Genomic DNA, 14,431 nt, shown 5'->3' with positions numbered 1-14,431 from the left:
GATTGAGTCAAGTAAGTTTAACTTCAAATTATAATCAAGATAAAATTACATATAAAATTACATGAACTAAATGATTAATTTTCCTTTTATCAAACAAAACTATGTATGAATTGTCAAACCAATTTAATTCTATTATCTTGAACATGATCCCAAACCCCAAAAAAATAATTACCATATTATTGTTAGTATTGGGGATACATATACTAATAATTTCCCAAATTATTTTTAACCTTGTAATAATCTGAGATATCCATATTAACTGATCATTGCAGGTCTGAGATGCTACGATGTTGTGAGACACTCAAATTAAATGATCAAAGTCACTATCACTACCAAACTTGGTTCTCCCACCCCTCCCCTATTTGCCAAATATCCTTTCACTTAATGCCACCTCATCTTCAATTAACCATTTCCAAATCTATTAAGAAAGATTCAGAAAGTAAAGTTCTCTTTGCTCACTACACTCCATTACATTAAATTAAAGCATACATTTACCTTTGGGCTCAACCCAAGGCTTCAAGAAGCTAATGGTTGTAGACACACTAGGTGCACAAGAAAAAAAGTCGCACGTGGTGATTACATTTGAGGCATGCTTTTTCACAACTAAAACAAGTCTTGCTAGGTTGCGTTCTTTCTGATTCCATTATTAACAGTTATCATCTTTTGGCTTGTATCCTTCTGATCCGAAACAAGAACACAGTCCAGACACATTGCATCATCTTCAAAGCACACTGGAAAGAAAACTATTGATACATTAGTGATATATGCAGAGAATGAATGAGACAGAGAGGTTTGATTTGAACCTAAAATACTCCTTGTCATCCAGGAAACAGTTTGATCCGATGGGTTATCTCCTCCCGACATATAGGACACATGGACAGCATCTTCCCACATTCTTCACAAGACTGCATAAGAATAACATAATAATCATCATTCTCATAATGCAAAGAGAAAAGGCAATGAAATCTTTCTGTTAAGAGTTATTACCATGTGTCCACATCCAAAAGCCATGTCCTTTTCATTGGTCAGACATATCACACAATCCTGCACATCATTGTAAATGCACTTTTTCTTATTTCAGATTTAGCATTGTTAAACATACAAGAAATACTGCCATGCATTGTACTGACTAATCTTTGGAGAAACTTGTTAAGTTTATGGTGTGTTTGAATTAGCGAGGGTTTGGATTGGATTTGAATTTGAACTAAATCCTTGTATGATAATTTATGATCAGTTTAATCTGTTTTTGTAAGAAGGATCTTTTGAATATTTTTCTTTTCTAGACACCTGGGCAGCAGCAGAACTCGATGATGCAGCTGTGGCAGCATTAAGGGCATCAGCTAACTCTTGTTCTTTTTCTTCAACCTGTCTCATGGCACTTTCTCTAGTCTCCCGACATTCCACCTTTAGCAACTGCACAAGCTCAAGCTTTTCTTGCAACTGTTTCTTCGCTCTAATCCATTCATTCTAAACATAAAAAGTTACAAATTAATGGTCAAGTAGACCCTTCAATCCATCCTAAAATATTCTTTATGCACATAATATATTAGTATAATTGTCAACAACAAAAATCATTAGGCGGGGAAGCAAATCTCTCTCAGCCAAATATGAAGAAACATTAATTTTGACTTACATTTAAGAGCACTGCCAAAAAAAAAAAATCTATAATCATCCAGCCCGGTTAGTGATAATATTTTCACAATTTCAAAGATACAAATTCAATGTAAATAAGTTTTTTTTTTTTTTTGGTGCAAAGCAGTCATTACCTGAGCAATGTCAGCATCATTTTGAGCATGCTCAGCTTCTTTTCTGGCAGCATCTAATTCTTCACTTATCTCTTGAACTTGCATTATAGTACCTTCTCTTATATCCGTAATTTCCAACTTTAGCAGCTTGACAAGCTCTTCCTTTTCCTTCAACTCTCTCTTCACCTTGGCCCATTCATTCTAAACATAGAAGTAACCAGTTAATCTCATCCTAAACAATGCTTAAGTACACACAACTGTTTACGCAATCACACCACGTCAATACATACAATCATTCAAAGAAAATTGAGTTACAAGTAGCATTCAAATACTAGGTAACATGTAACATCAATCTTGTAAATCTTGGAATAAGAAACTGAACAGAAACTAACAATTTCTTATCATTCATCCCTGTTAGTAATAATATTTTCACGATTTTAAAATTACAAATGAATCCTATATTTTGTTATCATATTGATACAACTCCGTATAAGTTAGTTCATATTATCAATGTGTCTAGAATGTGACGGGGAAAATCAACAGAATTAGTACCTCAGCAATGTCAGCATCTTTTCGAGCATGTTGAGCTTCTTTACGAGCATTGGCTAATTCTTGATCTATCTTTTCAATTTGTCTCTTGGCCAGTTCTGCCTCATCATCTTTCTCAATTATAAGCCTTTGGACGGTTTTTCCTTCTTCAATCAGCATTCTTTTAAGTTTAGCACATTCACTCTGCAAAATTAGCAAAAGCTTTAACAGAAAGGAAATGGAGTGATACGGATGAAGTGTCAAATTCAATTTCAATGGGAAGACAGAAAAGATAGTTAAAGATAAAAAAATTATGCGCATTTCTTCACAAATTAAATACACTGAAGGCTTTATTACTTTTATCTTCTCATACAATTTTTTAAACATAAATCTGTAAGTTTTAGATTAAAAAGAAAATTTAAATATCACACTACTTTCAAACATAGCCTCCCTAAAAAAATCTCTAGCTAGATAATTATAGCATGTTTCCCTTAACAACTAAAGGCAAGAAAAAATGTTTACTTTTATTTTGACTGTCCACGTTTGATGAAGGCGAATATTTTCTTTTAAATTGTAGAAGGATCACAGTTACCACTGCGAGTGAATCATAATGATTTTATTTTCTGATAATCCTGAATCAGAAATGGAGAAGAAATTCATCTGAATAAACAAGAATAAAAAAGTACAAACGTAATCCAATTATATACTTCTTTTAGTTTTGTCTTATACGGTGATTTAAAAATTAAAAAAAATTAAAACAATTAAATAAGTATCAACCAAAGACCAGCTGCTTCTTTATGATTCAGTTTTGTAAATAATTGTTAAAAAAGGCTCTCTAGAACATTTATCTAGAATACAATACATTTATCTAAAGTTCACCTCAGCAATCGCAGAAGCATTAAGAGCATTGGCTAACTTCAGTGCCTTCTCTTCATCTTGCCTACTGGCACTTTCTCTTATCTCTTGACATTGCAATTCCAGCAATTTGACATGCTCTTCCATATTCTTCAAATCTCTCTTCACCTTAGTCCATTCACTCTGGATACAAAAATTTCCAATTAATAGCCATTTAAGTGCTTCAATCAATCCTAAACAATTCTCACACATAATATTTTATAATTGTTCACATCAAAATATTAAATCATTTGAAGATTCAAATGACAGATAAAATCATAGATTAAGAATGCACAAACTGAATGTCTGTCACTCTGACTCTCATGTTTTGTTATCAAACTGATGGCAAATGCATGTAAGTTGGTTCATATTGTTAATCTACAATATAGTATATGAATATTATAAAAGTAAGGGAGAAAATATGAACATAATGAGTACCTCAGCAGCATCAGCATCTTTTCGAGCTAACTCAGCATCTTTTTGAGCATGGGCTAGTTCTTGATCAATCTCTTCAATTTGCCTCTTGGCTACCTGCACCTCATCATCTTTCTCAAGTCTAAGCTTTTGTACAAGTTTTTGCTCTTCTTCCAGCATTCTCGTAAGTCTAGCACATTCACGCTGTAAGATTGCACATGAATTAATAACGGTAGGGAAGTCATACAGTTAAACTGTCATAGCAAACCCAAATGAGAAAAAAAAAAATTATACGAATTTCTTTACCAATTACAAACATAAAGCAACGAACATTGAGTAATATTATTTTTCATATTTTCATAAATTTTACTGCTTTTTTTTCAAAAAAAAAAAAAAAAAAAACCAACATCAAAATCACATTTTCAAATGTTCTCTTATGATTCAGTTATGTAAATACTTGTTAGAAAATGTTCCCTAGAACATTTATCTAGAATACAATACATTTATCTAAAATTCACCTCAGCAATCGCAGAAGCATTAAGAGCATTGGCCAACTTCAGTGCCTTCTCTTCATCTTGCCTACTGGCACTTTCTCTTATCTCTTGACATTGCAATTCCAGAAATTTGACATGCCCTTGCATGTTCTTCAAATCTCTCTTCACCTTAGTCCATTCACTCTGGATACAAAAATTTCCAATCAATAGCCATTTAAAGTGCTTCCATCAACCCTAAACAGTTCTTACACATAATATTTTATAATTTCTCAAATAATATTTAATCATATGAAGATTCAAATGACAGATAGAATCATAGATTAAAAATGTAATGACTCCCAAAAAAAAAAGTTCTTTCAATTGGTATTTATTTAAACTAGTTTTATAACAACTGAAGAGTGGTCGGTTAGTGAAAATTATGCTAGTAGTTTTCTTAAAAGTTTAGAGTTCAAATTTTACTAAGAAAAAATTTAGTGTTATTTTGTTTTAATTTATAAAAAAAATTTGTGCCCTTTTGGTAATTTTTATTGTGTTCTCTTTTGTAATGTTCTTTATGCTCCTTTTGGTAATATTCCCAATTTCCTAATACTTAGATATTTCTTCTATCCTCTGCGATTAAAGCCCCAGAGCATCGAGAAATTTCGAAATCTTCACGCATTCTCAACCTTCTCTCCTTCTCGCCATCATTCTTCATTCCTTCTCTCCTCCGGGCTGTCGTTCTTCGTTCTTTCTCTCCTCCCCGCTGTCCTCCATCTGTTCCTTTTCCACTCTCGTCCATATGCCACGATGAAGGAGAAATACTGCAGCTCATTTATTTTCCTTCCTTGCTCTGAGGCTGTCGGTGGTGAGTGTGTGAACTTTGATCTCATCATCCTTCCTCCTCAACTACTAAGCGTCCGTGTATGTGTGGATTATAAGCTTAAGTCTTTCCATTTTTTCGTTAGTGATTTCTGCTTCTCACCCTCTTCGAAGAACAGCTGGGCGGAATTCTTCTCTCCTTCGGTGGTCCATGAGCTAAAATGTGACAGCTTCCACTGCACTTGGGTAGAGGTAAAACACTGATTCTTCCTTCTTCTCCTTCGATTTCAATAGCTACGTGAATTATTCTTTTTCCTTCACTAGTCTCGGATGGTGCTCTGTTCTTTAATATTTTTGTCGTGACATTGGTAGGAAGACTTAGCTGTTGTTTTGGTTGTTGTTGGAGGCTAATTTATTAATTATGTTGAGCTGAAAATGTTGTGACGAAATTAAATGTTGAAAATTGTTGATTTTGTTTGGATGCTTGCCATATAATTTAGTTAACTGTGAATGTTTTTATAGTGCTCGTAAGAATGCTTGAAAGAAAAAATTGGTGAGAATAAGATTGTTTAATTTTCATTACAAGAGCCTAAAGGAATTATATATGCTACTAAAGGAAGTATATGTTTTCATATAATTTGTGAAGTTGATCTACCCATTGGAATTTGTACAGCAAATAAGGAAAATTGCTAGATTAAATGATAATTAAGATTTTGTTAAGCTTGGATTAAGAGCTGTGTTAATGATCGAGGTTGAATGCTGCCAAGTGTTGTTGATTACTTGATAGAATTTATTAGAGTATTTAATGAGAGTTTAAGGGGTTAACGAGAAAATTTAAAGAATCATTGAAGAGTTTGAATATTAATTCACTTGCATATATGAAAAGGGAAATCATAATGACATAAAAGTTATTGGTTTAAATGCTAGGTTAAATTAAAGCATCACTGAAATAAGCGTGAAATTGAGAGAGTCTAACTATAAGATTATAAAAAACTCTCAGGGAAATAGGTAGCATTCCGAATAAATCTCTAGTAAAATATTTATAAAATTTCTATATTTAAATTTTATTTTTTATAATAATTGATTTATAAATGATGATTTCTTGATTTTGGCCATGATTTATGTTATTGCCAAGTAATGATTGAAGTTAGTAAGTGACAAATAGTATTACGTCTCAAAAGTAACTTATTCAATAAATTTTATGTTTGATATGAAAATTTTTTAATATGACAATTTGTGCATGGAGGATAGGAAGATGAACATAAGAAATGAAAAATAATTGTTGAACAACTTATTTAAAAGTGGAAAATTTTGAAGTTTTTATTCCTGCTCCATGCATGCTTGATTTTAATTAGGGAGACTGAATTCAGAACACTAGATGCTAACAGCAGTTTTGTTAGCCCTTGGCGCGCCATGGTACACCTAGCTAATAGGATGCATTGGAGATGCTAGCCCCGTGTGATGGCCAACACACGTGGAATGAAGGATGTAGTTTCGTGGATATAATCCACACCTGTTATTTGTAAGCTTTATGCTTGTGCCTGTTTTTCGTGTCTTCTTGCCACTCTAGATATGTTACTTACCCTCGTAGACTATGTGTCCATGCTTGTTATTCGTTCAGATAAAACCCTCCTAGATTGAGCTTAAAACTTATCATTTTTATACTAATTTCTTTAAAGGCATTTTTTAAAAATCGCATCATTACTTGAAATTTTATATATATTATAATTTTTTTTATAAACTAATCTGGTTCTAATATTGTTGGTGGTTCCATGATTTTACCGTTAAGCAAACTTGTCATTTATTGTCAATTAAAGCAAGTGTTTCATTATTTCCTTGATTTGTTTAAATTAAATTATTATTTACTATTTTCACATTTGTATTTTTATTTATTAAATTATTATTTATAAACTCGATCGGAATGCTACTCACGGAAAAAATTTCTTTGGTCTCAGATATTGTAGTTGACCCTGTGCCTTCTGCTAATCATCAAGGGCAGTATTGCTTTTTAGATAGTGGGAGCACTCTTTGACCATTCATTTTGATATAATTATATATTATATTAAAATTATAAATTTAGAACTCCACGTACATCATAGTTAGGTCTTAATTTTATTTTGTTAATATAAATCTACTGGTCTGGAGCTAAACTCCTTTGTGGTTTGGCTAGCAGGTTTTGCTATTATAGAAATTGTGGGAGGTCCTAATTACTGGAGGATTCTAACAAACTTTTTATAAAATGTGTAATACTTTATGAACTTTATAAATTATATATCGATAATTTAGTTTAATTCCGGATTAATTAAGGCTTATAGAATGTGAGTGTATCTTATATTTTGTGCCAATTACACCGTTAGTAACAGGGTGTGACAAAAAAGCTGTGCACAAATTGAATTTCTATCACTCAGACTCCTATATTTTGTTATCAAATTGATTGCAAATGTATGTAAGTTGGTTCATATTGTTAATCTAAAATATGGTAGATAAATATTATAAAAGTAAGGGAGAAAATAAGAACAAAATGAGTACCTCAGCAGCATCAGCATCTTTTCGAGCTAACTCGGCCTCTTTTCGAGCACGGGCTAATTCTTCATCAATCTCTTCAATTTGCCTCTTGGCTAGCTGCATCTCATCATCTTTCTCACGTCTAAGCCTTTGTACAAGTTTTTGCTCTTCTTCCAGCATTCTCGTAAGTCTAGCACATTCACGCTGTAAGATTACATATGAATTAATGACGGTAGGGAAGTGATACAGTTAAACTGTCATACCAAACCCAAATGAAAAAAAAAAAAACAAAAGAAAAAAGTATACAAATTTCTTTACCAATTACAAAATAAAGCAACTAACATTAGAGTAACATTATTTTTCAAATTTTTATAAATTTTACTTTTTTTTGGGTTAAAGTATACATTTAATTCATTAACTTTATACGTTTCATTTTAATCCCCTAATTTTATAAAATATCTTTTTAATTCTTTAACCCTAATATTATTAGTTTCATTCCAACAAATTTTTATGTTAAACTTTCAAATATTGACAAAACATTTTTAAATGTTAACATATTAAGTTTAATTTTTTTAAAATAACAATGATTGACACAAAAAATAATCATTTAAAACTAACGATATTAGGGTTAAATGACTAAAAAAAATACTTTACAAAATTAAAGGATCAAATTGAAACTTTATATAAAGTTAGAAGAGTAAAAATATACTTTAGCCCCAAAAAAACATCAAAATCACATTTTCAAACGCAGCCTCAATCTATAAAGTCACTAGCCACATAATTATAGCATGTTTCACCTAAGAAAGAAAGATAAGAGAAAATAGTAATATTTTTTCTTTTTTTTTATTGGTACTTGATAATGGCATACATTTGCTTTAAAACGATGGAAGGATCTAATTTCCCACTGGATAAGGGAAGTATTAAGTAAGAGCTTGCTAAACGAAGAAACAATATGAAAAAGTACAGATATAATCCAACTATTCAAGTATAGATGTTTCAGCTATTTCCTGCAGGTTATCCCTTCTTTTTTAAAAAGCTTCAAAGACTTTAAGTTTGAAAATTTTTTAAAATTGAACAAATGTTAATATTCGATGAAAAACCAAATTCCTTATTTGTTACAGCTTTCGGAAATATTAGCAATAAATTCTTTTAAAAGTTTATGTCAAATAAGATAACATGCAATATTAATAGAGGTAGGCAAACTCAAAGGTAATTAAAATAAATAGTAACAACAAGGAATACCTCAGCAATTTCAGAAGCAAGTAGGGCATTGGCTAACTCTCGTTCCTTCTCTTCAACTTGTCTCATGGCGCTTTTTCTTGTCTCATCACATTCTGGCTTTAGCAATTGCAAAAGCTGTCTCTGCTCTTGCAACTCTTTCTTTGCCTTAATCCATTCATTCTAAACATTAAAGCTACCCATTAATAGCCACTTGAGAGTTTCAACGCATCCTATAATATTATTTAAGTGCACAAAATATACCCATTGTCATTGCTCCTCATCAATATATAGAACCATAGAGAGGAGAGTTAGTTCTGAGTAGAATTTAAATAACAGGCATAAAAAAACTGCTAGGATATAGTCTATGAAAGAAGCACAAGCCAAATGCACAGAAGGAGAAACAGGGAAAGAGGTATAAAATACTTTCACATAGTAAGTATGGCAAAAGAAGGTGATGGAGAAAAAAATGAAAGTAAAGCAGAAAGCAAATCACCATTGACCTAACCAGCACACAGTCCCAATTACCTTCTTATATTCTTGACATGTGAGATTATCACCATTCTCACCATATTCCAATCATTATTCGCCGATACAAATCAACCTTGTCTGTTGGATTAAAAAAGAAAATCAACCTTGTCCTCAATGTTCAGCTAGACACTGAACAACATTAAAAGAAAGACATGCATAACCATGTCTTGCCACCCAAACCAGGCACAGCAAATTCCTTTCCACTGGATCATTGAGAAACTAGTAGAGATCTTTAGTGAGTAAAAACTAAGTTACTTAATATCAACTTGCCATACTAAAAATTAAATACTAATCTGGTAACGAGGAAGACACACAGGAGACAATAGAAATGTCTTCCAACACGTAGCTGCTATGCGTGAATGGACATACCTTGTTTTTCTGTTCAGTACCCTTTCTGCCTTATATTTGGTTTCATTTCTCTTTTCTTCTGCCACAATATTAAGAAGAAGATTCTGTGTCTCCCTCTACATTTTCCTCCCTCTAATCTCTTCTCTGTCATCTCTCTCTGCTCTCTATATCAGCTCCTCTCTCTATCAGTCTATTCTCTCATGCCCATGTCTCTTCTCACCTGTCATTTGCCTTTTTTATCCCCCTCTTTAGCTCTGTAATTTCTTCCGTTAGATCTTGGATTTCAAGGTAAACTTTGGATGTCTTGCAAAAACAAAAACAAAACAAAGCAAAAACAAAATGGTGCACCATTGGAGAAGCGAACACCTCATTATCAGAGCAGTCAATTCATCCCTGGTCAAAAGTAAAAAAAAAAAATGGCCTCACCAAATTTGACTCATGAAAACTGGCAATGGAGACACCTTGCAGCAGAATAATCATGATTGTAGTAACATTGCCTCAATGCTCTACATCTTTGACTCAGCCTGATTCATAATGATCCTCATTTGAATGATCTCACTATTGATGGATCCCAAATCTTCGTCAATTTTGTCCAGACAATTGATGAAAGCAGCAATTGTAAGGATCTAACCTATCAAAGAGGCAGTGATAAAATGCAAAGAGAATCCTATTCTTCCTCTGAATCCGGAAGGAACTCCACTGGCTTTTTCACCCAATTAAAACAAGAATATCCATATCCCTCCTTAACGGTGACTTCCATAACACCCGCGCAACTCAAACCTCAACCTAACCAAACACAATCACATTGTGTTGACTCTCCATTCTTCAAAATTCCTTTCCATTGAACGAAATCATAATTCCTACTTCCCACCATAACCCCAATTATGCACAGATAGAAATTCTCCATCATTCAGATTGGTTTGTATAAATCTTTAAATCACAAGAATCCTGTATTTTTCTTTTTGCAATGATCAAAACTCCTTGTAAACTAGGTCACTTTGTTTATTTGTCTAAAAAATGATAGATAAATTATTATAAGATAAATGAAACAAGATATCAACACAGATCGTACCTCAGCAACATCAGCTCTAGTAGTAGCATACTCAGCATTTTTGCGCATGTCAGCTAATTCTTGACCTATCCCTTCAATTTGTCTCTTAGCTAGCTGTGCCTCATCATGTTTCTCAAGTTTAAGCCTTTGGACAAGTTTTTGCTCTTCTTCCAGCGTTATCCTCAATTTCTCACATTCACTCTGTCCAACATAAAAGTAATCGAGTGATACAGGAAATCATCACATTTGAATCAAATGGAAAAAGGGGGGAAAAAACTCAATCATCAACAAACATGCATCGGTACATACATTCACAACTTACAAGCATCAAAGGAACTAATATTAGAGCAACATCACTTTCATCTTTTCATGAATTTTGCCAAATCAAAATTTGTAGTTTTTAACATAACAAAAGCCAACGTAAAACTCAAATTATTTTCAAATGCATCATCACATTTTATAAAACCACACGCAACAAAATTGCATCATGGTTAGCCCAACTATGAGAAATAAATAAATAATTATGTTAAATTATGTATTTCATACTCTGTGTTTCACATAAATGCATGCATTTGCTTTTAATTTACAGACGGATAAAATTATCCGCCCTACGAGAAGCAACTAGAAACAGGAAAAAAAGACATTTTCAACAACATAAACACATAAAGTACAAATAAAAGCCAACCATATACTTCTTTCAAACATGTCTTTTTTCTTGTCCCAAAAAAAAAAAGTCTTTTTTTAAGATTTAACAGAAAGCAGTGCTTTTCAAAATGATCGACCAAATACTAATCAATGATAAAGGAACTTGCAAGAAAATTTGGTGGGATGCTAACCGCTTCTTTATTGCAGAGTTTTAGCAAACACTAAATTAAAAAAAAAAAAAACTTCAAAAGGTTTATCAGGATTAAAATTCATCTTTCAAGCAGGAAACAAACTACAAAAAATATTCTGAGAAAATAACTGGGACAACGGCAATTCGACAAATACCTCAGCAACTGCAGCAGCATTAAGGGCATTGGCAAGCTCTTGCTCTTTGTTGTCAACCTGTCTCAGTACGATTTGCCTTGTCTCCTCACTTTCTGGCCTTGGCAACCGCACAAGCTCTTGAGCTTCTCGTAATTCTCTCTTTAACTTAACCCATTCATTCTTATAAACGTAAAAAGATACCAATCAATAGCCACTTATGTACTTTAATCTATCCTAAATAATTTTCAAAGGGCTTGTAATATCTTATCATAACTGATCACATAAATACAAAGAATCATTTGGGGAGGACATTAGCTAAGGGTAAAATTTGAATGACAGATAAAAAACCAATTTTAATTTGAGAATTCTCAAATTTATGAGCGGCGCACAAATAAATTTATCACACAGCCTTGTTAGTCTAAATATTGTGAAAATTTTAACATCAGAAATGAAGAATCCTGTAATACAATGCCTTGTAAGTTTGTCTAAGATATGATATAATATATATATATATATAACTGTGGGGAGGGGGCTCAAGACAAGCCAAAACCTCAGCAACATCAGCTCTGGTTGCAGCGTACTCAACATCTTTTTGAGCCTCTGCTAATCGTTGACTCATCCTTTCAAATTTTCTCTTGGCCATTTGTGCTTCATCTTCTTTTTCTTGTTTAAGCCTTTGCACAAGCTTTCTCTCTTCTTCCAGCAGCCTCCTCAATTTAGCACATTCACTCTGTAAAGTTAGCAACAGCTCCAACTATAAGGGAGTGATAGAGTTGAAGTATCACATACAATTCAAATGGAAAAGCAAGACACGATTATCAATACATATACATATTTCTTCACAAATTACAAACAAATCCCCTCAGCCCTATCACCTCCCCCACCCCCCAAAAAAAATAAATAAAAAAACTTTGGAACAAAATCAAAATAAAAAAGTATTGACATAATCCGAATGGAACATATACATGAAATAAAAGCAACACCCAGAAATACCTCGGCGGCGGCGGCGGCATTAAGGGCATTGACGAATTCTACAGCCATCTCCTGAACTTGTCTCATCTCATGCAACTTATCTTTTCTCCTGAAATTCCAGCTTTATCAATTCGATTAGCTCTTCCTATTCTTGCAACTTCCTTTTTGCCTTAATCTACTCATTCGGGAACGAAACAAAAGGTAAAAGCCAATATCATTGTTGTGAAATGAGGGGAAAAGGTCCATAGAACCCGATTTGGGTATCTACATAAAGATCACGTAACAAGAGTGAGAGAACCAATTGCACAAACACCCAAAAAAAAAAATTTTGATCACTCTCGTCAGTTCTTACAGGTTTCTAATTGCAGAGCGCATCAAGCAAGTAATGTGGTAGAAATATCACAAAATATTGAATCTACATGAGAAATATACTCACGAAGACAAGTCTGCACTTGCAGTTTTGCTGCTTCTGACACTCTTGCCCGCGAAAAAACTGTGAACTGTTCAGCAAGTGGAAAGCTTAGAGTGGATGAAGCTTCCTGTTTTTCTGGTCAAGAAATTGTTGAAGCTTCCTTAGTGGTGACCCTGACCGAAGCCAGAAGAAAGTAGGGGAATCAGAAATAGCAAACTGTAAGTAAAACATTCAAAGACAAAGGAGAAAGGGAAAAGCAGGGAGTGAGGGGAAAGAAGACCACGACTTGCTGTTGACGTTTCAAGGAAGGAACCTCTGCAATCATTTCCCCTTACAGGATTAAATCAAATCACATTGTACGAAAGATTCCCTAATTATATATTAAATAATTTAAAAAAAAACAATATTGCTGATATTGTTATTGAATGTTTTATATTATTTTTCAGCCACCTAATTGGATCAGGACAGAAATTTTCATGTTTATGATATCTTAATTTAAAAATATAAGATATTTTTAATTAAATCTCACCTTTTAATAAAGTAATTATTTATTTTTAAATTAATTATTTATAATTAACTATTAGCTTGTAATAGAAATTTTTATTTATAATTGTTTAAATTGATATATAAAATTCATTTTTAGAAAAATTATCAAATAATTATTATTAATTCAGTTTTTTAGAATTTAACTATAATTAATTTAATTTTTTGAAATTTAATTATCACCCTTTCTATTATATTATATTAGTATTTCTAAATGAAGATTATTTTTGAATAGTTTGGGTGAATTTATATGAGCATTTAGAATCCTTTTACAAGGTAAATTACTTAATAAAAAATCATTCCTACTATCTGACACTCAAAATCATTCCTATTATTGAACAACGGAAAAAAAAAAGTCATTCCTCGTGTCAAGAAGAATTAAAAACTATTTCATAATGAGAATTTTATTTTTAAAAATGATTCTAAAGATGAAACAAAATAGAGTCCTTCACCGAATGTAATTATAAGAATGTGCAATTGTTGATTGCATTGAGGTGTAGCCGAGTCCGTTGGATTCAAGATTGAGGGAATGTTTTGGGCTTTTGCATCAGGCAGTTATTGGTTCTGCTACCCTCGTCATCAATTCAACATTTGGGCAAAAACGTTGGGAAAAATTACAATTCTTTGCAGAGAAGATTAATTGCTTTGCAGCATTAAATAATTTTAATTTAATATTACCATACAGGATCAAAAAACTTAAATATAATTAAAACTTTATTATGAAAAGACAAAACTATCACATGTGTGTGTATCTACTATTTTAACAAGTTCTCATTCAAAAAAAAATAACTTTTATTTTTATTTTAACATTATTCACTATAAAAAATTAACTTGTTATTGTAAAGAAAAAAAATTTTGTGATGTGGTGAATAAGTCTTCATTTAAGAAAAAATAAGGGGAGAATGACAGTTAAGGACCCTATAAGGACATTAATTTTAATTAGGGACCTTAAAATATACAAATCCCAAATAAGGACTGTGGTCCTTAATTGGGATAAAAAATAAATAGA

The 14,431-nt window shown here is 32.3% G+C and overlaps 1 protein-coding gene and 1 long non-coding RNA gene across 3 annotated transcripts; one reads left to right on the top strand and one right to left on the bottom strand.

Moving 5' to 3' along the window:
* Positions 1 to 375: 375 nt before the first annotated feature.
* On the bottom strand, positions 376 to 13,184 carry LOC129314613 (uncharacterized). Of its 2 annotated transcripts, none has more exons than XM_054958093.1 (16): positions 12,904 to 13,184; positions 12,489 to 12,588; positions 12,046 to 12,225; positions 11,517 to 11,675; positions 10,548 to 10,727; positions 8,621 to 8,779; positions 7,403 to 7,582; positions 4,100 to 4,258; positions 3,606 to 3,785; positions 3,153 to 3,311; positions 2,298 to 2,477; positions 1,767 to 1,946; positions 1,288 to 1,467; positions 988 to 1,044; positions 804 to 905; positions 376 to 731 (listed from the first exon to the last, which is right to left on the bottom strand). In XM_054958093.1, the coding sequence occupies exons 2-15, from the start codon at positions 12,552 to 12,554 to the stop codon at positions 819 to 821; spliced, it is 2,106 nt and encodes a 701-aa protein (XP_054814068.1). In that variant the 5' UTR covers positions 12,555 to 12,588; positions 12,904 to 13,184; the 3' UTR covers positions 376 to 731; positions 804 to 818. The 2 variants fall into 2 exon arrangements, with proteins under 2 accessions (XP_054814068.1, XP_054814067.1); XM_054958092.1 differs by having other exon boundaries at positions 12,489 to 12,576.
* LOC129314614 (uncharacterized) lies at positions 4,717 to 7,024 on the top strand. Its single transcript, XR_008594185.1, has 3 exons — positions 4,717 to 4,919; positions 5,020 to 5,125; positions 6,829 to 7,024. It is a non-coding gene; the product is annotated as an uncharacterized LOC129314614 (long non-coding RNA).
* Positions 13,185 to 14,431: the final 1,247 nt, after the last annotated feature.

This window comes from Prosopis cineraria, unplaced genomic scaffold (genome assembly GCF_029017545.1).
Source record: "Prosopis cineraria cultivar Desert tree isolate PC_DT_omini unplaced genomic scaffold, ASM2901754v1 PC6, whole genome shotgun sequence".
Taxonomy (NCBI): domain Eukaryota; kingdom Viridiplantae; phylum Streptophyta; class Magnoliopsida; order Fabales; family Fabaceae; genus Prosopis; species Prosopis cineraria.
This window is presented reverse-complemented; position numbering and strand designations above follow the sequence as displayed.